The sequence below is a fragment of the Muscardinus avellanarius genome (assembly GCF_963383645.1).
Source record: "Muscardinus avellanarius genome assembly, chromosome: 10".
Lineage (NCBI taxonomy): Eukaryota > Metazoa > Chordata > Mammalia > Rodentia > Gliridae > Muscardinus > Muscardinus avellanarius.
Window position 1 is genome coordinate 44,038,341 of NC_137796.1, and position 25,705 is coordinate 44,064,045.

General features: G+C 37.6%; 1 protein-coding gene across 1 annotated transcript in view; it reads left to right on the forward strand.

Moving 5' to 3' along the window:
- The window catches only part of DPY19L3 (dpy-19 like C-mannosyltransferase 3), a gene marked incomplete at both ends in the record, with an annotated part of 45,455 nt that overhangs the window by 15,382 nt on the left and 4,368 nt on the right, over nucleotides 1-25,705 (forward strand). Inside the window, 7 exons of the mRNA XM_080703543.1 lie at nucleotides 4,449-4,550; nucleotides 7,240-7,313; nucleotides 7,490-7,648; nucleotides 11,013-11,135; nucleotides 11,485-11,596; nucleotides 12,067-12,123; nucleotides 16,264-16,346. Coding sequence (XP_080559669.1) covers nucleotides 4,449-4,550; nucleotides 7,240-7,313; nucleotides 7,490-7,648; nucleotides 11,013-11,135; nucleotides 11,485-11,596; nucleotides 12,067-12,123; nucleotides 16,264-16,346 — 710 coding nt within the window. The remainder of the gene's footprint in view (nucleotides 1-4,448; nucleotides 4,551-7,239; nucleotides 7,314-7,489; nucleotides 7,649-11,012; nucleotides 11,136-11,484; nucleotides 11,597-12,066; nucleotides 12,124-16,263; nucleotides 16,347-25,705) is intronic.

Sequence of the window (25,705 nt, forward strand, 5' to 3'; positions counted from 1 at the left end):
TGGGTTGATTGGGGTCCTCATTAGTTGATTGACGGATAAGCTGGGATATCCTAAATTATAGGTTTCTCAGAAATACTGTTAACTCTAGGATCTACAGGTTTCCTAAGAATTTATGGTAGAGTCAGGCCTGGGAAAGAGAACTGGTTTGTGGACTAGAGACAGAAGCACTTCAGCTCCAGGTTCTTATATCAAAATTTTATTTTTACTTTTCCTTCCTGTCTGTCTCCTTTCTACCTACTTATTCCTTCTATCCTACATCAGTAACACACACTTGTAATTTCAGTACTTGGGAGGCTGAGATAGGAGGATCACAGGATCATGACTAGCCTTAGCAACTTAGCGAGACCCTGTTTCAAAATAAAAAATAAATAAATTAAAATAGGGTTGGGGGTATAGCTCAGAGTAGAACACTCCTGGGTTCATTTAGCAGTACCACAAAAGAAAGAGAGGGAAGGAGAAGAGGGAGAAAGAGAAAAGAAAAAAAAAAGATATTTGAGGCATTTGCTAAGGTATTATAAAATTATGTTTAAAAACATTGACCTGAGGCTGGCAACGTAGCTCAGTAATAGTGTGCTTGTCTAGCATGCACAAGGCTCAAATTTAATCCCCAGTACAGAGGGGGGTGGAGGAGGAGAGAGAGGAGAGAGAGAACACACTGATGTTTTGACTTCATTACATAGTTAAATTTCCTAAATTTACATGAGATTTAAAATTTAATGTTATATTTTTTTTAAACTTGTAACAAACTACATTCTTTCTCATATGCCTAAACATTTCTGTTTCAATAAATCATTTACTTTTTAGTTTGGGAAAAATAAGTTTTTTTTAATAGTCTTTTGAGTGATAATTCCTGTGGATACACTGTAAAAAAGATTTTTTTTTTTTTTTGTGGTGGTGCACATTTTTTTTTAATTTTATTTTATTGGTGCACTGTATTCATACATCATAGTGGGATACAAACTTTTGTAGACATACATGCACACATCGCCCAGTCAGCCCCCACCCGATCCCCACCCCATTCCCTCCCCATCCCTCCTTCCCATGCTTGGCTTAGTGGTTGACATCTAGTATTATAGCAATTTATCCAAAATTAAAAATGTTAATCTCACATAACAGTTTCATTTGTCTGATACCAAGCTTTTGATAACTTAGAGATAACATTTCAGTATTTCTTTTTGCTTTCTTTCTTACCAGAGCATATTTTTTTCTGTTTTTTTAGGTGAAACTATCATATATTCATATATTTATTTTTCAGAAAAAAATCTATCCTAATATGGAATATTAATTCTAGATACCCAAAACGATCTTGAAAAAGAACAAAGCTAGCAGATATATATTTTCTGATTTCAAACCATATAAAGCTACAATAATTGAAACAGTGTAATACTGTTCTAAAGGCAGATATATAAACCATTGGAGTTAAATACAAGCCTAGAGCTAAATTCTTCCCTATATTGTCAAGTTATTTTTGACAAGATTTCCACGAACATTTGGTGGTGGAAATAATAATCTTTTAACTAAATATTGTTGAAAAATAATAATTACATGGAAAAGAATAAAATTGGACCCTTACCTAATCCCACATACAAGTATTAACTCAAAATAGATAAAAGACCTAAATATAAATCTTAAGACTATAAACTTTTAGAAGAAAATCTGGGTCATAAAACCTCACAACATTGAAATTGGCAGTGATTTCTTGGTTATGATTTCAATGGCACAGGCAACAGAAGAATATACAAACTCCCTAAAAAATAAAAAAAAATATTGTATATCCAAAGACAATGTAAACAGAGTTAAAAGTTACTAATAGAATTGGATAAAATATTTCCAAATGCTATATCTGAAGGTATATTAATATTCCAACTAGAAATCCTAAAAATTAACAACAATAAAGGCAAACAATACAATTTAGAGATAGGTAAAGACTAACAAAAATAATGAATCTCCACAGATAACCAATCTTAGTTGTCTGTTGTATGGAAAATCTTGTTTCTCTGGTTCTGGTGAGTTTTACCTATTTCTTCTTTGTAGTTAATCTCTTTGAGTATTTTCTCTAGCGCTGGTTTTGAAGACATAAATTCCTTCAGTTGCTGTTTGTCATGGAAGCTTCTTATTTCTCCATCTAATTTGATAGAAAGTTTTGCTGGATAGGAAATTTTTGGCTGGAAGTTGTTTTCTTTCAGAGTTTGGAATATGTTACTCCAAGCCCTTCTGGCTCTCATGACTTGGTTTGGGAAGTCTGGAGTGATTCTAATTGGTTTGCCTCTGAATGTCACTTGGCCCTTTGTTTTTGTTGCCTTTAAGATTCTCTGCTTGGCTTCCACATTGGTCATTTTGACAATTATGTGGCGTGGGGATCCTCTTCTCCGATCCTGTCTAAAGGGAGTTCTATAAGTTTCCTGGATCTGTGTATCAACCTCTTGCTCTATATTTGGAAAATTTTCTGCTATTACTTCCTTGAAGAGATTGTTGATCCCTTTGGTTTCACTTTCTTTTCCCTCCTCTATTCCAATTATTCTTAGGTTAGCTCTCTTAAGATGGGCCCATATTTCTTCCATGTCAGATTCCTGCTGTTGGATATTTTTTTCTAGATTAGACACTATGCGTTCATTTTTGGATTGCTCATCTTCTAAGAGCGAGATTCTGTTCTCCATGTGTTCTAATCGGTTGTTTGTGCTTTGAATTGAGGCCTTTACTTCATTAATTGCATCCTTTATCTCTTTTTGGCTCTCTCTGAGTTCTTTTCGAAGCACCTCTATTATTTCTACAGTTATTTTCCTGATTTGATCTTCTAGAAATCTCTGATTTTCTGTTTTATCGGGTTCTGATGTTGTGGGGTTGTGGGCATTCATTACTCCAGTGTTATTCCTCTTTCCCATGATTTTGGAGGTTTGTGCCTTCTCTGGGTTCTTCCCTTAGGTCACTATGGCTTCACTTAAGGTGCTCTGGATCTCGAGTCTGTATTATCTCAGACCCCACTACTCCTTTACTGGGTTGTATCACAGAGTCTCCGACCCAGGGAGTCGATAGAGGCTGCTTTAAACTATGGGGGGGTGCCAGGTTGCACGTTCTCCTATGGTGTGATATCTCTGCCACCACCACTCCCTCACTGGGTCAAGTCCCAGGAGGTACAGTACTGGGATTTCTCCTCTGTGGCCCGCAATTTGACTCACTGTTCTTGAGTACGCAGATGTAGCTGTACTGGATTCGGTGAATTCACTGCTGCTGCCGCTGCCGGTGGCAATATGGCGCCTCTGCCACGCCCTCGGCCGTGAGGCTGGCGTATTTTTTCTTCTCTGGTTTTGATTTCCACTCTGAATCCCTGCAGCGTGTGCTGAGCTCGGCCACTGGGAGCTTTAGACGCTCTCTGCGTGGAGAAATCCCGCCTGGCTGTTCCGCAGTGGCTCACCTCGGCTTGCTGTAGCCGTCCATTGAGTTCGCCGCTGCCGCCGGCAGTATGGCGCTGCTGCCGCGTCCTCGGGCGCGTGTGTCTCCTCTGTGGCCCTGAGCTCTGTTCTCAGTCCGCTTTCTCTCTGGAGCCTGGTGGTTTTTTTGTTTTTCTGGTGATGGTGTTTTCTGGCTATGAAAGGCGCTGGTTTTGTGGTAATGGAGATTGGTTGTTAGCGGGGCTCTTAAGCCCCGCTTTTCTCGGTCGCCATCTTCTGTAAAAAAGATTTTTTTTTCCAGCTCTGAGGATGGAACCTAGGGGCATTCAGCCTCCGAGCTACTCCCTCTGCCCTATTTTTTAGTATTTATTTATTTATTTATTTAGTGCTACTGGGGGTGGAACCCAGGGGATTTTCTACCTCTGGGCTATACTTCCAGACCTAGTTTATACTTTATTTGGAAACAGGGTCTTACTAAGTTGCTGAGAGCCTCACTAAATAGCTGAGGCTGCCTTTGGACCTGTGTGATCCTCCTGTCACAGCCTCCCAAGCGCTGGGATTATAAGCATGCACCACCATACCCGGCTTAGTCTTTACTTTGAAGCAGGGTCTAAGTTGCGAAGGGCCTAAGTAGCTGAGGCTATCCATGAACCTCAATCCTCCGGTCTTGGCCTCCCAAATGCTGGGATTACAAGTGTGCGCCACCATGACCGACGAAAAAAGATTTTTTTAAAACAGACTTTTAGTTGACTATCAAAAACAGTAGTTCTACCAGGTGTGGTTGTGGCCCACACTTGTAATCCTAGTACTTAGAAAGCTGAGATAGGAGGATTGTAGACTTGAAGCCAGCCTCAACAATTTTGTGAGACCCCTGGGTTCAACCCCCATTGCCAAAAAAAATAGACAGAGCAACCTAATGAAGCAGTAGCATATATTTTCCACATGTATTGTCCCAATATGTCTCATGAGTTAATGTTTTAAATCCTTAAGAAATCTCATTTTAAGTGTTTGTGATATATCAAAATTTAATAATTAAAACCCAACTCTTTTAATTTCTAGAAAAACCTGAAAACTGGAAGCTTCTGTAATAGGATTGGAAAACTTTTGTTACACTTATTTGTAGTTTTCTGTTTGACACTTTTTCTCAACATCATTATTAAGGTAGGTTAAAAATGTTATATGTTATATTTAATATATTTTAAATTTTTGTTTATAGCATTGGAGATAATTTTTGAAACTTTCAGTTACAAATAATTAAAGTGTTACTTTGTAAAGCATATTATAATAGCATCCTTGAAGAGATGCCAGTTTTACTTTCAACACTTTTTTTTTTCAACAGGCTCATTTTTAACTTTGTCCCAGTAACAAGGATGATTTTGTTGATTTCAATCATTATTTCTGTTCATTCTTCTTTTAACATGTTCTACCTTGAACATACTAAGTTACTAAGCTTTTTAACATTCAACTTTAAAAACATTAAACAAGTAGTTCTCTACATTTAGATAGTTTTCCATACTATGGCACTTTTTAATGACATGGTTCAGTTAATAAATAAACAAGTCTTATGATCTAATTTCTGCCAAAAAGAGGAGTTGTGACCATTTTTGGTCGATGTTCCCTAATGCTTAACTGACTTAAATTAATAACCCCATATAGTATAGTAACTAATTTAGCAACATAGGCATCTCCTTGTCATATGCCCAGGAGCTTGGCTAAAATTTTTTAATTGCCATAAGGAACTGTTTCATTTAACATGCTTTTTTGTATTTTTATTGGCTTTCCTCTTTGAAAGAAGGCTTTACTTCAGGCTGTAGTTCTTGGACCTTGATGCCCTATTTGTTTGTATGCTAGAACAAAACTACAATGATTTCATTAGGTGATTTTGCCTCTCCCATAAGGCTCTTTCAAGATAGAAGACAGCTGCAAAATAGTCTCCTTTTCCTCTGTGAGAGAATGGCAGTCTTTGGATCTGTCTGTTGACTGTTAAAGAAAACAAAAGATTCTTCGTTCAGCTACTCACAGTAAACACCTCCTTCACATTCTTCTTCTTCTGTTCTAAACTACATACAGTCAGCCCTCTGTTTCCGAGTTTTCCACACCTGCAGATTCTGGGCGTTACGTTCCTCACTCAAGGATGACAAACATTTGGAGGGGGGATTGTGTCTATACTGAACATGTGCAAACGTTTTTCATGTCATTATTGCTCAAATGACATAACAACTTACTTACATCGCACTTTCATGATATTAGTTATTACAGACTATCACTAGGAACTACATTGTGATTGAGACTAAAATGTACCAACAAAAGTATAAATAAATAAATATAGCCGGGCGTGGTGGCGCACATTTGTGATCCCTGCGCTTGGGAGGTGGAGACAGGAGGATCCCGCAGGTTCTAAGCCAGCCATGCTGGCTTAAGAGACCCTGTTTCCAAATAAAAATATAAAAATAGGTCTGGGGGTGTAGCCCAGAGGTAGAAGGGCTTCCAGGAACCCCAGTACCACCAAAATTAATTAATTAACTAATTAATTAAAAAGTACATAGGAGGATGTGGATGGGTTATATACAAACACTACATTTTTTATAAAAGGTCTTGGTTTTGCTAGCTGAGGGGGTTCTAGCATTTCTAGCAAGATTAGCTGAAAGAATAGGCAATTTATCCACTTATCCACTTTATTCAGTTGATCTGTTCTTGGATCAACCCCTAGAGAGCTGCATGCCTGGACGTCTGTTTTCAGGCACTCCCCAAAATAACATCTATTGAATAGCACTTGGTGTTTTGTCAGCTATCTATAGTGAAAGAAACTAGGAAAAACTCTTTGCTAGTTTACTGTACCCATGGGGAAATTCCCTCTGGAGTTTCAGTTCTAGAACTGTAAAGATCTCTTCTGAGCAACTGGTTGGTTTTAATCTTATAAACCTGTATCATAAATGCTTTTTTCTCTTACTCTGCATTTACTGCTAACATGCATATGACCAGATTTGTGGTTCATTTCTAGTGAATATATTTTGTGTACTAATCTCATTTCTGGCTTCATCTTACTGTATTTCTCTTCAATTTTCATCTGATGCTATTTCTTTGTTATTTATGTTATGTAGATTTTTGTAAGCCATAAGTTAAAATGACTTAATGTTAACTAAAATTATAAGCACTAAGTATAAACATGCATTTACCTGCTCACCTCTTGAGAATTACTACTGTCTTGAATTGTCTTTGAATTAAGTGTATACACCAATCAAAACACCTAGAGCCAAGCCAGGCGTGGTGGCGCACGCTTGTAATCCCAGCATTCAGGAGGCTGAGACCGGAGGATCGCAGTTCGTGGACAGCCTCAGCTACTTAGCGAGGCCCTCTGCAACTTAGTGAGACCTGGTTTCAAAATAAAATATAGGGCAGGGGTGTAGTTCGGAGGTAAAATGCCTCTTGGTTCCATCCCCAGACCTGCAAAAAAAAAAAAAAAAAAAAAAACACCAAGAGCCAAACAGACTATATACCTAGTTGAGATTTTATATTATCGTATTGTTGGTTTTCTAATGTAAAATATTGTAGTCACTGTAATTTAGCCTTCCTCAAGCAGAAAAAAATCTTTTCTCTATTTTGCATATTAAACTTGGGCATACAGTGTTTGAATAATGGATTATTCTTAAAAGGAGTTGTGTGGGGAGAGCAGGGAGCTTAAAAGTCACTGCTTTAAAATCAGTTCTGAGGAGTATTGTGAACATTTACTAATTTCTTACACATATTCCTATGAAATTGAACACTGGATATATATCCATTGGGAAGTTATCAGGAAACTGTGCGTGCCTAAGGTACTAATAGCAAATTTTGTTTTCTCTCTCCTTGATAGAAAATTCTTAACCTGAAGTCAGATGAACACATATTTAAATTTCTAAAGGCAAAATTTGGATTTGGAGCAACAAGGTATGACTGAATTGGAAATCTGTGTTTGCTATTTTAGATTAATGCAGCAAGGACTTCAAAATTTAAATCACCATCATGCCTTCAGCTGTTAATTGAAGGCTCCTTTTGAAGAGAAATAGAATGTGTTTCTTTGTCTTGTATTGAATTTAATGCTTTGCTTTCCGTTTATTCCCCAGGGATTTTGATGCAAATCTTTATCTGTGTGAAGAAGCGTTTGGTCTCCTGCCTCTGAATACGTTTGAAAGGCTCTCCGCCACTCTGCTTCTTTATGCTTACATATTTGTTCTGTCCATCACAGTGATCACAGCACTGGTTGTTGCCTTCCATAATCTCAGGTATGGAGTGTTTCAGAAATCTAACATTGCTATAATAACTTGTTCTGGGTGTTGCAGGAAAATTACCAAATTGAAAATCAAAATATCAGACACAGAACAGAATAGTATTTTTCATCTAAAAGGGGGAACATTGAGTTTCCAGTGGACTCTACTCTGAATAGAGAGGCAGTCCCTGAGAGTGGACACAGTATAAATTGGCCTTGGATTAAGGCTCAGTTTGTGCACTCTGAGGCAGGTATGTAACCTCTTGGTATTCCATTTTCTTATCTGTAGAACGAGAATACGTAAAGTTCTTACTCTACACAGTTTTATAAGGAGTAAATAAATCAAAATAAGATAAAGTACTTAAAATAGTAACTCATGTTTAGAATATTTTTAGGTGTTAGCTAGCATTATTATTTTTGACTCATGGATCTCTGTTTTGTTATTTTGTTCCCATTATTAGTTTCCTGTGCTTTTCTATTTTTCTATCTTCTTCCTCTGGCTGTTTTTTTTTTTTTTTTCAATTTCTCATGAAATACCAAGGATTAATTGTTGTTCAAGATGTCTTGCATCAGCTGGGCGTGGTGGCGCATGCTTATAATCCCTGCACTTGGGAGGCAGGGACAGGAGGATCTTGCAGGTTTAAAGCCAGCCTTGCTGGCTTAAGAGACCCTGTTTCCAAATGAAAAAAATATATAAAATAGGTCTGGGAGTGTAGCCCGGAGGTAGAAGGGTTTCTAGGAACCCCCGTACCACCAAAAAAAAAAAGATGTCTTGCATCTTGTTTCTGGGCTCGTAAAGTTGGAATTGACCATAACTATTAGTATATACTAAGATTTTTAAGTAATAATTGCCAATTTAAAAACTTTCATAATCTCACGCATGGAGTTTTTCAGAAATCTAACACTGTGCTTTAATAACTTGTTCTGGGTGTTGCAGAAAAATAACCAAATTGAAAATCATAATACCAAATACAGAACAGAATAGTATTATTCATCTAAAAGGGGGAACATAGTGAGTTTCCTGTGAAGTCCACTCTCTGGAAGGCAACAACTAGTGTGCGATCACTGTGATCTACCCATCTACTAAGAGAAAAAAATTAGGAAGTATGAAGGACTTTTGAAAATTTGTAGAATACCTATCTGTCAAGCTTTGGGGGATTTTTGCATTTACTATTCATATTAAATCAAAGGAAAACTAAGTATAAGAAGTTTGAAGCTACTGTCATATGTGAAAACTTAATGAAGCTCCCAAGGAAGTCGTTTTCTGTGTAGTTATCTGGCCAGTTACGGTGCTGCTGAGCTGTGATTCATAGCCCCAAGAGAGCTGTTACTAAAGTGAGTCCAGATCAGTTGAGGTATTTTATGATTATTAAGAATAAAGCAACATTGAACTATGAAAATATTTCACTGACTATAAACTATTTTAGTATCTTTTAGAAGTGTTCTTTTTTATACCTGGCCCAATTTAATATTTAGCTCTGTGAAAATAGATGGAAATGATTCTAGACAGAGTAATTTAATATTATCTCAGACACACCAAGTGTCAACAGGACTCTAGGCTGCATATGAAGTAGGAAACTGTCTTGCAGTGTGTTTGTGAACAGTCTGCCATGCCCTGTGTGAATCTGTGATCTGTCTCTGGAAGCCGATTTGGTATATGATTATAGTGAAGATTTACTGTATCCTCTGTTACCAGATAGAGATATTTGGACTTTATTAGTGGAAAGCACTATATTTAAGTAGAGAATGATAGTACATTAAGGTGAATTAACTTTTAAGCAATTCAAAGGGAACTTTTTACTACTACATATCTAAAATATTTCTGCTTTTTTAGTACTAGGAAAGGTGTTACCACCATGTTCATACAACAAATCTGCTGTAGTGTTGTATGGAGCACTGTATTTGTGAGATAAACAAAGTCTTCCAGTTCGAGTATGGTAGGGGAAGGTATTACAAAATTCTCTTAGATATCAAGGGAATGTAGGTGCATATGTTCTCCCCTGTAATCTTTTAGTAATTCTCTCTATGTAATCTTTTAGCATTTATATAGAAGCCAATGTTTGGGTTATATTTAAGTAAAAGTTACTACCAATAGTAAAAGCCACCTTAAAGTATCATTTTAATATTTCTATGAGTCTATGGTAGTAAAAAGAGGATTTCTAAGAAATAGAGGTGCTGCATAGAGACGTAATAGACATATCCAAGCCTGTTGGATTTGTATGAAGGTTCAGTAGGGTCTTTGTGAAAGTATTGTTTTTATATTAAACTGGTGACACTGTTGTTTTCTTTTCTCTTTGGAAACAAATTGTGCATCATCTGAATTCACTCATCAGTCTTAACCCCACTAGGATGAGGATAGGCAGACAGCACGTGTTTCTCAGTGTGATGCAAGATGGACTAGACGCTATCCCTACAAAGTGTTCTTGTCCAAAAAAATGAACTTGGCTCTAATAAACTTTTATATCTAATCATTAGTTTGCAAGAAACATGGAAATGTAAAAACATAGTAAACATAATCATAAACATTAACCATAAACAGAGGTGGGAGGTGTTATAGTACCAAGGTTACATTTTCTTCAACATATAAATGGCTATTTGAAAAACAAAGAGAGGAATGCTTTTACAGGTCAAAAGATACTTGAAGAGATATATCTTGCAATGCGCAAGTTTGGATTTAGATTCAAAGAAACTGAAGAAAAATCAGTTGCTGCAAATGAAAAACAGAACACAAAGTAGGTGCTAGTGTGAATCTGGGTGTAATAATCTTGTGTGTAGGGGGTTGGACCCAGGAGACTTCTACCTCTGAGCAATACCACCAGCCCTATCTTATTTTTTATTTTGAAAAAGGGTCTAAGTTGCTGAGTCTGGCCTCAAGCCTGCAGTCCTCCTTACCCAAACTCCCAAGCACTCAGATTACAAACATGTACCACTATGCCCGGCTGGGTTTAGTAATCTTAATGTAGCTGAATTTTTAAAACGTTATTTGTCAAACGTATAGAATAAGATATTGATAGATTAAAAACTCAATAATTAACAAATAATTGAATTCTAAGTTTATGAATACATTTTTACTTTGTGTCTTATTTATCAAAAATTTGCAAAATACTGATTATAACTCATAAAACATTTGTAAAGACCTAGTGTCAGTGATTCTAGACTGATATTTTTCCTATTTTTTTAAAAAACTGAAGGATTTTAAACTTTTGAATTAAAATCTGTGAAATTTTTTTCTAATTACTCGTGTACTTTTATTGTAACATCTTTGGTCTCATAAATTAAAAATTAATCAACACTAATTTATTTTTTCTGAGGGGAATAGAAAGATTTAACTAAAAAGTGTGGATCTACCTTTAAATTTGGATGTTTGTTATTTCATTTAGTGATTCTACAAATCAACAATCTCTGAGTAAAATGAAAAAATGCACAGTTGACCTGAAACCAGAAACTGCCTACAACTTAATACATACCATTCTGTTTGGATTCTTGGCATTGAGCACAATGAGGTATTTTTGTCCTCTCTGATTTTGCTTTTCAATTCAGCCATCCTTACCTGATACTCTTTACTAATATGATCTGGAAATAAACAGCTGTCTTCATTAATGATCACGTTCCCATGATATTGTCCTTGTATATATCTCCAAATACAAACTGTTACTCATATTCAGCTTTTCTCCTAATTGTAAATGTTCTCTTATGTTTCCCCAAAGATGATGAGTAGCCCTATGGCAAATCATTTCTGCATAGTTTTAAGTATGATTTCTACTGTCAGATGGTAAAGCTACCTTTCCAGCCCTCTCAGACTCCAGGTGTCCACACAGCTGGAAACCTGACTTTCACCTGTTGTTTTCACAGAATGAAGTACCTCTGGACATCTCACATGTGTGTGTTTGCGTCATTTGGCTTATGCAGCCCTGAAATTTGGGAATTACTTCTGAAGTTGGTCCATCTTTATAACCCAAAGAGGGTCAGTGCTATCCCTGTTTTTAATTTTCAGTGATTTTTTTTTTTTTGGTATTTCTGTTATACCAATTCTTTTTTTAATAGTTGCCCATATGTCTGTCAAATAAAATGAATACAAAATTATTTTCAAATAATTTTTGTTAATTTTAATTTTATTTTAAAAATCATTAATTTTCCCCCAAACTCAAAGGGAAAATTCGTTCATTATACAGAACTTATAAATATAAAAAGTACAAAAAGGGGAGTGAATGCATATGCAATAATGTTTAATAGCCTCTAAATGCAGTTTTGAATTGTTTTGCCCTCTAAATTCACTAGGTGGCAATATCTTTATGAATCATTAGAACCCTTATATTAATTCAGACTAGTGCTCCATTAAATTTGTTGTTTTTTAAGGCAGATATTTAAAAAGCAAAACCGTAAGGCAAAAGTGTGGAAAGTACTCATAATCTAAATAGTGTCTTTCTTATATAGATATGTATAATGCGATATTCAGTACCAGTATTAATACTGCTGTATCTGTGCTATAAGGTAAGATTGATTTTTCTCATTCTTGTCATTAACCTGTTTAGCAGAATAATTGCTTTGACTTTATGTATTTTGTATATTATTTTGCAAATAGTTTATACATATCTCCATAGTTTCTTACTACAGTTGGAATGATAAGAAAACTGATGTTTCTCAAATCACTTTTAAAAGTAAAATATTATCATAAATTACTAGCATTAAGTCATTAAAGTTTCATTTTGATTGTTATTCAGCTGAGGCAAATTCTAAAAATAGAATGCTTTCTGACCTATTTTGAAATGAATAAAATAATATTCTTAACCAGTTAACCTGATTTATATAGAGTAAGAAGTTTTAAAATGTGTCTTATGTTAATCTACATATATTATTAGATGCTTACCTTCATAAGAGAACTGGACACATAAATAAATACGGTTTAAGATTAGGTGCTTTTAAAAAATCTGTTATTCACTTTCAGTATAAAGTAACGGCATTTTTCATATTCTGGGCTGGCTGATTTCTGAAACAGTATTGACTGCCTTGGCTCTGGTTATTGCCTGTCCAAGGCGGGGATCATTGACCATGTTGACTACTTGGTGATTTTGGGGTCACACATCTTTGAGATTTAGGCCTTGAATTATCACCTGGGCAAGTAGTAGTGCAGAATATCTTAGCCAGTTGAATTCTTGCCTTCTCTTTTTTAAAAAAAAATCCATATTTTTGAAGCTTAAATTCTTTTTCAAGTTTGCTTTCAATCAGAACAAGAAGAGTGAATTTCAAACTTTCTTTGTGAAGGTCCTGATTTAGGAGAATAGTTAAGTTTAGAGATCGGGGGCTCTTCAGAGAGGATCTGCCATAGCTGTTCAACTTTTGGTTTTATTTGCTTCTGTCTCTCTTGTGAACCAAAAGTTTGGGACTAGGAAACTATGTTTTATAATTATTATATTGTAAATGTTTCAAAAACTTATGTTCTATTATGATTCTATCCATCACCACATTGACTATTACTGACAGAACTCTGTGCCAAGTCATAGATGTTGGGAAACACAGAAGTAGATTTCTCCCTTCTTGCCTCTGGGAACTTTATTGCTCGTATGGAAATAAGTGAAACTTCTTTAAAATATCTGGAAAGCTATAATTAAGTGTTGGTATGTTTAGTGAGGAGTCAAGTAACTTTACCTTTACACATTAACTTTGAGGCTCCTCCCAGAAATGACAGAGCTCATCATTATTTTCTTCACACCACTACTGAAGTATGTAAACTATAACAATCTTGCCCGTCATCTATATGCATGTATACTGAGTTCTTGTATGTCTCAGCTACTTACTGATAGTGTATGGATTTATTTAAAAAAAAAAAAAAAAGCTGTTTGCTGGACATGGTGGCGCACACTTGTAATCCCAGCATTTGGGAGGCCGAGACCAGAGGATCACGGTTCACAAACAGCCTCAGCTACTTAGTGAGGCCCTTTGCAACTCAGTGAGACCCTGTTTAAAAATAAAGAATAAAAAATAGGGCTGGGGGTGTAGCTCAAAGGTTGAATGCCCCTGGGTTCCATCCCCAGACCTTCAATCAATCAATCAATCAATCAATAGCTGTTTGAAAGCCGGGCATGGTGGCACACGCTTGTAATTCCAGTACTTGGGAGGCTGAGACAGGAGAATCACTCAGGTTTGAAGCCAGCCTCAGCTACTTAGTGAGGCTCTCAAAAGCTTAGTGAGATCCTATTTCCAAATAAAATATAAAATAGGTCTGGGAGTATAACCCAGAGGTAGAAGGTTCCTGGGTTTCATCTCCAGTACCACACACACACCAAAAAGAAAAAAAGCTGTTTGAGGACTTAGGTCCCTTGTTCTTGATAAAATTGAGAAAGGATATATAGGAAAAAATAAACCATTCTGTAGAGCCTTAGCTCTTAAAGCAACTTAGACAAGCAGCAGCAGTGGCTACATCTGTGAACTCATTGAAATTAAAGATTCTCGGGTCACACTCCATACCTGCTGGGTCAGAAGCTCTAGAAGCAGAGTCCAGAAATGTCTATTTTTAACTGTGATGCTGCTGCTGCTACTATATCAAGTTTTAAACCCTGCTGTAGTATTACCAGGGTTCTTAACAGTACAATACTGACTTTTCTGGCAGGATAATTGTGTGTCATTGGGGCCATCCTATGCCTTGTAAGATGTCTAATAGCCTCCCGCCTTTCACACAGTGGATGTCAGTAGCATCTCTCCCTATTTGTGACAGCCAATAATGTTTCCACATGCCACCAAGCTTCCAGTGAGGTGGAAGTAAGGGGGGAAATCTCCCCACCCTTTGTGAACCATTTGCTGTTGCGGAACCAGTGAGAACCCTGAAAAAGCCATCATTCATTCCCAGGAAATTCGTAGCTTTCCCTGAGCAAGAGAGTCAGTATTTAAAGGACCCCGTTGGCCTAGTCAGTAGCCCAGAGGTAGAGAAGGTCCTCTGGGAATAGGCCTTTGGGAGAAATTCGCACTTGTCCAGTTTTCACTGTATAAAATATAAAATCAGAGAGAAAACAAAGATGTTATGTATATTAGGGGTTACCCTGAAACTGAATCTATTTTCCATCTATTTTAATTATTTCTGGTTTATCTGGTAATGTCGTGAATTGATATGTCAAAGACTGATTTGTGTTTTACCTAGCATATATTTTAAGGAAGACTTCAGAATTTATTCATGATGCTAATTTTTCTCCCTCTATCTCATTAGGATAGTCCTTTAAAAGGGAAAGGCATGTACTAGTTTTCTCTTTGAAATCAGAAGCTTAATAAAATTTACTCTGGTCTTGATTAACTTACTTGGATTGGTGAAATTCTGTATAAACTATTATTGATTTTTAAATAACCTCTAGTTCATTCAGCACTTATTTTCACATTTTTTAAGGAGTTTTCCACATGGCTCTTACTAAACTTTTTGTTGTTATTGTTGTTGGTACTGGGGTTCCTGGAAACCCTTCTACTTCCAGGCTACACTCCCAGACCCTTTTTTTTTTTTTTTTTTTTTTTTTTTGGTGGTGGTACTGGGGTTCCTGGAAGCCCTTCTACCTCTGGGCTACACTCCCAGACCTATTTTTACATTTTTATTTGGAAACAGGGTCTCCTAAGCCAGTGTGCGTGGCTGGCTTCGAACCTGCGCGATCCTCCTGTCTCTGCCTCCCAAGCGCCAGGATTACAAGCGTGCGCCACCACGCCCGGTCAATACCTGATTTTCTATCACCAGCAATTGTCCTGATCCACTCACCCATGAGACAAGATGTGAATGAGCAATAAAAATGGCCAAAGTTGAAATGATAAGATAAGAAAGTGACAGGGCTAAAACACAGCCATAGGCCCATCCGTGCTACTTTGATTCTGCTTAGTGGCTCTTAATTAAAATTACTACATTTCATTATGAAAGAAGCACACATACACTGTCATTGGTCTTCTATGCCAATATATGAAATGAATTCTACAGTTAACCTTAGGCTATGTATAGATGGTCAAGTCTTTTTAGTCATCATATGATGAAATAATATTCACTCAAGATATGAGTTATAATGATGTCATATTAGATAAGTAGTATATTAAAGTATAATTTTTATATTATATATTCATAACCTTCAGTAATTCAGGGTGACCCAGAATTAGTAGTATAACAGTCATCAAGTGTATCAGATTTTCCTGTAGAGTCCTACTTTAAAATATTCTTTCCCATTGTGCCAGTAATTCAGTTAGTATATATCAAACCATTTGACCAGATTTCTAGTGCCAAGAATATCATCATATTATATCTGGCATGATGCTAGTTAATTACATTTTTCTCATATACTGTGAGTTTTCTCATGGTTGCTTTTCCTGCAATAGCAAAGTAATGTTGTACCAGCTATTAGCACCATATACAGTAGCATCTTTATTAGGGTGAAATAAAGGGCTAACAATACCTCAGGTCCTAATTGGCTTCATCCCAGGATAATTTCAGAAACTCGTCTCAGACCTTGGCACAGGTCTTGAGGAGGATTGGCCATGGGGGCAAAGTGGTTCTGTATTCCAGCTGCTATACCTGTTCAGTACACAAGTGGTTTGCACTTTTTTTTTTTTTCACTTAATCTTAGTGACAGTTGTGGGTATGGGGTGGATTTTGTTTTGTTTTGTTTTTGATTTCAGTTCTGGCCAGGAATGATGGATGAGCTCTCCGAGTTGAGAGAATTCTATGACCCAGACACAGTGGAGCTGATGAACTGGATTAAGTAAGAGGAGTTTTTTTTTTTTAACCTTTAAATTTTTAAGTGCCTTTTTAGAATCACTGTAGATCTCATTTGGGGTTTTTGTTGTTTTTGGGGGGGGCTTGCAAGGGGGTTATTTGATTGGTTTTTCTGAACCTAATTATAAAGAAACATTTGGTTCCTTTATTCTTTAAAAAAAAAAACTCAATCTGGAAATAGCTCTTTTCATTCAAGAAATATTTTCTCCAACTCTATCCCCCGAGGAAAGGAAAACACCCATTTGGAGAGGAAAACAAGGTCAAGAAACAAATTTTCAATACTGACAGAAATAGGAATGAAATTCTACTTACCCATGTTAAACTTAGTCTTCTACCTTTTGCCAATTTTGCATTTATTTTTGTCTTAATACCACTTGAGTTTTCTGTTAATGCCCACACTTGAAATAATTCTTCCCTTGTTAATTATTTTTAGATTATAGTGTAAACTAGTGTTAATTAGAGTCATAATAGCTCATTGCAGAGTTCATTTTAACTAATCATTTTGCATAATCCTTAGCCTAGGGAGAATTTAAAATACAAAAACTGGTTCTTTTCCTCTCTTAAACATAGAGATACTTTAGTGTTATGTTGATTGTTATTTTTGTTGCATGTTGTTGCTTTGCCTCAGCCTTTAGCCTTAGAATGAAATCTGTGTGTTTCTAAGCTTTGTTCATAAAACCTGACTCCCAGTGGCAAAAATGAACTCTCCTATCAGAGTAGCATTCCCATGCACTTTAATACTGTTTTCCCCCTATTTTATAACCAAAAAGCAGCAGTGTGATTACTCATACGTAAATAGAGGTTGCAAATCTTGTGTGACATATCTGAAAGCACCAACTGTGTCTTCTCCATCACTTAGAATTTTAGTAGTCATATTGGCACTTGCTCATGACTAATGTTTACCAACCAGCACTGCTTGTGTATTGAGATGGTAAATGCTTGATAGCTTAGGTCTCTTGAGTGTAATACATGGATTTTATAGAGATTTATGTCTAAAATGTATATGTGCCTTTGGTCCCAATGTTGGACTTGGTTTGCCTAGATGCAATGAGTATAATTTTTCACATATTTCTAATACTGAGGGTGATAGGCAGTGCTTAGTGTTTATTTACTTATTTATTTATTTAGTTATTTAATTTTAAATCATGGCAGACAATTAGTATAGATAATTCCTTCAGTATTTATTGTGTGTAAAGAAGAGGAATTGTTCGTATGAAGGAAAGCTAATTACTTTTGCATTAACTAAAGTCAACCAGAAGTTGATGGCATGCACATCTGAAGGTGAGGCTGCTTTTTCATATTTTTAAGATTATATGTTATACCCACTTTGTGATAGCATCCTGAAGATGGTAGGTCTTCCAGAACTAACTGGATCTGCATTATAAGCACCCCTACTTGCATTCTCTGTCTTTCAGAAATTAGTTATCTAGCCGGGAATTGTAGTGCATGCTTGTAATTCCAGTACTTGAGAGGCTGAAACAGCAGGATCACAGATTTGCAGCCAGCCTCGGCTACTTAGTGAGGTCCTCCACAACTTAGTGAGACCCTGTTTCAACAATAAAGAATAAAAAATAGGGCTGGGGGTATAACTTAGCGATAGAATGCCCCTGAGTTCAGTCACCAGCACTGCAAAAACAAAAAAGAAATTAGTTATCTAATATGGAGCCATAAAAATTTTACTCTAGCACAGATCCAGGTTGTCATTGGCTATCTCAGACTGGATATCCTTATAGAACTTTCATTTTTAAACTTTTCCTCAAACCAAAAAAGGTAGCATTTCTGGCTCTGAAACACTTTGGTGTGAGAGGTAATTCACGGTATAAAGGTGTGCTTGTCTGTTGCCACTTCCTGTTAGGGAAGTGGCCTTTTCAGTGTAGACTCTCCTGGATCTGCTCTCTGGGTGGTGAGTCCCCTTGCGGATAGACTCTGACTGTTTCTTAGTAGTTGGCTTTCTAATTCTCAGTAACTGAAACATTTATATTGTTCTTAAAAAATTGGCTCCTTTGTGATCTACTCTTGCCTTTTTTTTCTCAAAGTCTTCAAATCTAAATTATCATTTTTGTAAAAATAGCTGCTAGGCATGTTTGTAAAATAAGCTTAAGTGATGATGAATGTATGCCAAAATAGGGTTTATTTAGACACAAAGTATGTTTGTTTAAATCAACACTCAAATCAGCTCTGATCTGTAGGCTTTGATTCCAAACACATGGGAATACATTTAATAGTCTTTTAACCTTTCCCAGTTTTCCCTACCTTTGAAATATGAAATAGGACATTCAGCTTTTGCTTTACTACTTTGATTAGTCACACACTGTTCAATACATTAGTAAGTATGAGCTGCACTGAAGAAAAGTCTGTAACTCAAGGATACATAGAGTGTGAGAGCAGCCATCAGACCCTTGGCGGGGACAACTGCTAGCAGGGGATGCCTCAGTCCTCACCGGATCGTCTTTTCTTTCGTCACAGTAGCACACTCAGGCATCTGTCCTTTGCCAGTGCAGTCATAAGGGCATCTGTTAAGGGCAAGAGAATAGTCACCACCACAGGATGGCTTGGGATGACTTACAGAAATTCCAAGGGACACCTCCGTTGACACCCCATCGTAGCACAGGGTAACTTGTGTAAAGTGTGAAGAGTCTCGTTACTTCCCTTCTCCACGGAAGCCACACGCCACATCAGACTTCACTGTTGTACCTCGAGGCTGCTAAGCTTCCAATGCAAGCTTGGGCTTCCTACATGTTTGCTGAGGGCTTGTCTGCTGCAAGGGTGCACAGATTGATGCTGTCACTGAAACATGAAACCAGCAGGAGCCAGTTCTTTTCTTTCTGGGGGACTTGGTTATAACCTTTCAGAGATAAAGAAAAAGATATTCAAGGAGAAATAAAGGGCACCGACTTTAAGATGACACTTACGATGGGGGCCATACCAATGGGACCGAAAGTATCTAAAGCTTTAAATTATAGTTTTCTCACATCTTCACTTGTACACTTAAAAATCCAGTTTGATGCCGGGTGTGGTGGCACACGCTTGTAATCCCCTCGTTTGGGAGGTGGAAACAGGAGGATCGTGCTGGTTCGGAGCCAGCCTCGCTGGCTTAAGAGACCCTGTTTCCAAATTTAAAAAAAAAAGTATAAAATAGGTCTGGGAGTGTAGCCCAGAGATAGAAGGGCTTCCAGGAACCCCAGTACCACAAAAAAAAAAAAAAAAAAAATCCAGTTTGACAGATATTTCTTGAGCACCAGCTGGGCAAGTACAGGACACAGGACTAAAGGCTTAAACACTGGGTAGAATCTGTTACAGTTGCCTCCTCATCAGTCTCATCTCCGCACTGCCATCTTTTTCCCCCATATTCTTAACCTTCGCTCCATGCTACGATTCCCAGAAGCATAACAGTGTAGTGGATAAGTGTATTTAGCAAGGTCCAATTTTTAGTTATAGAAAATATTTTTTTTTGTCTTTAGTTCTTTAATGGAATAGAGATTTAAGTTTTAAGTATGCAACCAAAAGTATTTAAGGATTAAATTTTTCTGTTTTATAAGAACATTTTTACTTTTTTAAGTTACTGAATAAAAATTAAACAGAATAGCGGGTTTGATTGTGACATTCGACTTCCAAGCTACACCCCCTGCCCTATTGTTTTATTCTTTATTTTGAAACAGGGTCTCACTGAGTTGCAGAGGGCCTCACTAAGTAGCTGAGGCTGTCCACGAACCACAAATGCTGGGATTACAAGCCTGCGCCACCACGCTGATTGAAACACTTTAATCTGCAAGACTGTTTTGTTGAAGTCAGGTCCCCAGGATGCAGTAACCTGAAGTACCATCCTGGTGAGAACGAGGAGGTGCCGTCCCTGCCTCTGACCTGTGTGTCATCAGCTGGTTGGCTGCTCCCCACCTTATACCTAGCGTTGTATACCTTGTTTCCAAGCAGATGTAAATGCACGTGTTCATATTTGTTCTCCTTGCTGGTAAAGTTTCTGCGTAAAAAGATTGAAAACCTGGGTCCTTTGCCTTCTGTTACCTCTTTCAGCAAAAACAATGTGGTTTTACAGGTTTTAGTAAGGCCACGTGTAACAGTCTGGTGCATACCTCATTCATGCATGTCACTGAGTGTCTCATTTTGGTTCCTGAAATTTATTTTTTACATTGTGCAATGAAGATAGGTCTATAGATTTGAGTATTTTGAGGTATGGATTTTTTTTTTTTTTTTTTTTTTTTTTTTTTTGGTGGTACTGGCGTTCCTAGAAACCCTTCTACCTCCGGGCTACACTCCCAGACCTATTTTATACTTTTTATTTGGAAACAGGGTCTCTTAAGCCAGCATGGCAGGCTTCAAACCTGAGCAATCCTCCTGTCTCCATCTCCCAAGCGCGGGGATTACAAGCATGCCCCACCACACCCGGCCGAGGTATGGCATTTTAATTACTTGGTTTTAAGAGATATTTGCTAGAAATAGTGTGTTTTTAGTAATAGATACTGCATGTACAGTATTTTCTCAGTGGGAATGAAAAAAATGTACCAAGTTTCTTTTGTAATGAATTCATGTAGAAAGAATTGCCGTATATTTTTAAATCTTTTATTGGTGCATTATAGTCATACATCTTCATGAGATAAAAGATGGTAGAGACATACATGCACACATCACCCAATTAGCCCTTAACCAATTCCTGCCCCATTTATACCCCCTACCTCCTTCCCATACTTGGCTTAGTGATTGACTTTGCTATGTTTAAGTACATCATGTGCTTTAGAGAGTTTTCCCTCTTCCCCCATCCCATCCCCTCACTTAGGTTGCCTATTTGCTCATCTATAGAATCTCCTTCTTCATCTAGCGTTCTTCCTATGACCCATTTCTTCCTAGCTTTCGTTTTTTGTTTTTTTTTTCTTTTGTTTTTTGTTTTGTTTTGTTTTGGTGGTACTGGGGATGGAACCCTTCCAGGATCTCTTAAGCCAGCAAGGCTGGATTCGAACCTGCACAATCCTCCTGTCTCCGCCTCCCAAGCACAGGGATTACAAGCATGCACCACCACGCCTGGCTACTCCCAGACCTATTTTATATTTTATTTGGAAATAGGGTCTCACTAAGTTGCTGAGAGCCTCACTAAGTAGATATGGCTGGCTTCCAACCTGTGTGATCCTCCTATCTCAGCTTCCCAAGTGCGGGGATTACAAGCATGTGCTACCACGCCCGACCTTTCGCATATTTTTAATACAATGTTGGCCAAGTTCAGACCTTAAGTGCCTGTAACCTTCTTTTATGTTCAATGAATCGTTTTAGTATTTGCATAATTCTATAATTTTTTTTCTTTTTGTGGTATTGGGGATTAAACCTAGGAGGAATCTATATCCAAGCTATACCCCCAGCCCTATATTTTATTCTTTATTTTGAAGCAGGGTCTCACTAAGTTGTGGGGGACCTCACTAAGTAACTGAGGCTGACCTCAAACCTGTTATCCTCCTGTATTGGCCTCCCAAGTAGTAGGATTACAAGTGTGGACCACCACACCCAGCTAATTCTATACGTTTTTAAAGTGTAAACATTCACACATTATATCATAATGTCCAGTGTACCCATTAGTTCAACAGTAATTAACTTGCTGAAGCCACAGTTTCAAAAATAAATGAGATTTTGTTAAAACTGCCATCAGATCTTCCTTGAATGACATTTAAATTATATAATGTAAATCTGTTTGACCTATAAGTCCTTGTCATTATTTAGTGATGTTTCTTATGGAATAAATTGTTTGCAGGTTGGGCAGCCTGCTATGGAGCTTGGCAGAGAGCTATAAAAACAAATTATCCTTTCATTTTATACACCATTTGTTCAAACGTTTGTAAAAATTGCTCTGTTTTTCTGTAATAGAGAAGTGTCATTCAGTGGTTAAAAGCACATTAGCTGTTTTCAGTACAGACCACAGACTATATACGCCCATCAGATCTGTCATTGTGCATATTTTAAGTTAAAGACAAAGAGTCCTTTCTCCTTTTGCCTGCAAGTTTTACCACAGATAATATATAATACAGTGAACATAGGGTTTTTTTAAAGGTTAGGAAATGTGTTTCCTTTTTTTTTTTTTTTTTTTTAATCTCGACCCACTTTGCTTGTTGCCTTACCAGTGAAGTTAAATCTTTAAAGTAGCAGTGAAATAGCCCAGATTTACCATGGGCCCAGCATATAAAACCAAGTCAAACGGAACGGAGTGAATAAGCGTCATCTCTGCTATCCCCAAAAGTCAATAGTTTACAAAGAAGTATTATTTTAAATTCATTTTATAGGCATTAAGAGCCTTAATGAAAGAATATGTGAACAACCCAGAGTGTTACACTGACTTTTTTTTTGGGGGGGGGTGGTACTGGGGATGGAACTCAGGGGCATTCTACCTTCGAACTATACCCCCAGATCTGTTCATTCCTTTTATTTGTAAACAGGGTCTCACTAAGTTGCAGATGGCCTCCCTAAGTTACTGAGACGACTAGCCACAAACCTTCTGTCTCAGCCTCCCAAGTACTGGGATTACAAAAATGTACCACCACGCCCAGGTTGCACTAACAGTTTAAATAGATTGCATTTTTTAAACTTTCTTTTTGCTCATAACTTGTTACAGTTGAATGTGCTGAATTTTATTGTTTTTCTTAGTTCCTTTACGTAGTCATGTGACACAACTCCCTTACTCTGGCTGCTGGGGGGAGGGAGGTCAGGGGAGGTGTTGCTTGGGTATACTTAGGGCATAATGAGCAGGGAGCATGTTTAATGTCTGATGTGTTCTGTTAATAAGCATTAGTAAGTATGTGATAGACTAATTTCTGGCTTATTTTGAAGAGTTTGCCTGGAATGGGAACTGAATCTGGCTCTATTAACCAGTCAGCTTCTTTGTTTGTTTTGTTTTGTTTTTATGGTGGTACTGGGGTTTCTGGAAGCCCTTCTACCTCCAGACTACACTCCCAGACCTATTTTATATTTTTATTTGGAAACAGGGTCTCTTAAGCCAGTGAGGCTGGCTTCGAACCTGCGCGATCCTCTGGTCTCCGCCTCCCAAGTGCGGGGGATAACAAGTGTGCGCCACCACGCCCGGCCTTCCAGTCAGCTTCTTAAAGGTTATCATGCCGGGTGTGGTGGCGCACGCTTGTAATCCCCACGCTTGGGAGGCGGAGACAGGAGGATCGCCAGGTTCGAAGCCAGCCGTGCTGGCATAAGAGACCCTGTTTCAAAAATATAAAATAGGTCTGGGAGTGTAGCCCGGAGGAAGAAGGGCTTCCAGGAACCCCAGTACCACCAAAAAAAAAAAAAAAGGTTATCATACCACACTTGCCAGCCAGTCATATAATGGGCTCTCTGTATATTTTTAATGAATAAAGAATAAGCAAACGATTTAGGACTTTTGACCTTTAAGCCTTTGTGAATTCTGTAATCTCTCAGAGTGTAAGGATTATAGATCAGGAAGTTTGCTGAAACCTTGGTCATAGTGTGAATAGATAACAAGGTTCATCATCTGTCCCTGCCAAAACTATAAAATACACACTGTGAACAGCTCCGTGCATCTTCTTGGTGCTGATTTCTGTTATAAATTCAAAACAGCAATCTAAGACAGGCTGTGATTTGGATGGATGTTGGAAGTTCAGCTGCTGGATGTGTCTTTTCTATAGAAAGACCAGCTTGGCATCTCTAGGCAGAAAGACTACACAAGCCAGGACCGTTCGCCCTGTTAGCTCTTGCCTTCACCTCCTGCTTTGCCAGACACGGGAACCAGACTCTTTCTTCCTGCATTCTAAATCTGTCCAGTTTGAGGACAGCTACTTTTTGGCATTAATATGGGATGTTACTGTATGATTTATTGCAGTGGAATGGCTTATGCCAGTTTTGAGAGTTTACAAAAGGAAAGGAGATTGGCTTTTAAAAAATGAAAGCACTTTCTTTAATTCATATTTGTTCCTATTCATCCTCTTTGGCAATCATGATACACCATAAATGAGGGTAGCATCATGTACAAAGCACAGAATGAGCATTTAGTAAGTGTCAATTGAAGTAAAGTGGATTTCTGCAAGACCTTTTACTAAGTAACTCTGCACCTTCTTGTGTTTTTGTTGAAACCCTCCTTGTTCCTCTGACCATGCAGGACAAATGTCAAAAATTCTCTGCCTATTGTGGGGCAAGGGGACACAGCAAACATCTTCTCTATCTTGTGTTTCTGGGTTTGATTGTTAGAACGATGACAGACCATCAAGTACAGCCAAGCTCACGTACAACTTTTTCTTTTGGAATCCACAGTCTAGACTCTTGAATGGGTAAGGGGGTGCAAACAACGTGTCATTCCTTGTATGCTCATTGCAATTCCATCCACTTCTTTTCCTCACTTAAGAAAGCTTATTGGAATGCAAGTGGATGAGCGTGTCATCGTTAGAAATAAAATCTTGCATTTTTCAAAAGTAAATTATTTGTAAATGTCATCATTTGAATTGTAGGGTATCTTGCTCATAGACATCTGAAGCCTTTATTGGATGGCATTCATGCTGTAGTCTTAGCATTAATTTGGGATAAATAGAACATCCTGGTGGCTCTATGAATGTGATGAGGCTTCTCTTAAAAACCTCAGCGCCGAGCAAGTTTCATGCCCTCCTCTCCAAAAACACAAGAGTACCCTGTTATAACTTTTTCTTCAGGGGATATTGAAATGGATTCGTTTCAAGTAGCTTCCTCAAATTTATCTTCATCATTTTAGCTCAGTTCAGCAGACACAGACTAGTCTCTCTTAATAGAAGAAAAATAAACATATCTATGGCAAGTTCTTTATTGGAAAGAAACCCTAGAAGTGCTGATGTGTTCTCTTTGTAAAAGAAAACCATCAGTTTGCAGGTGACTCCATTGGGGGAAAAAAGAAAGAAAGAAGAAAGAAAGAAAGAAAGAAAGAAAGAAAGAAAGAAAGAAAGAAAGAAAGAAAGAAAGAAAGAAAGAGGAAATGAAATCAGTTACCATGCCCCCCCCACCCCCCGGGAACAGTGGAGGGGAATGCTGGTGCTCTGGGAGTCTTTCCTTTGTCCTCCATCATTGCTCCTCATACCCACCCACCCACCCTCATCGGAAGGTAGAGAGTCACAGCTTGGTGGTAACTGGAAAGTGAGATTGTGTGTAATATTAGAATATCCTGTATTCCTTAAGCTACATATAGTTTTTCATAATCAGGACCAAAAAGAAGGAATGTTTCTACATCAGGAATAGCATACATCCTCCACATTGAGGAGCATTTGCTATTTCAGAATCTGCTTTCCATATTTTGTTTTTAAAAGTAATTCATAATAATATCTGAGATCCTTTTTTTGCTTTATCTTAAGCAAAAACCCTTGGAATTGA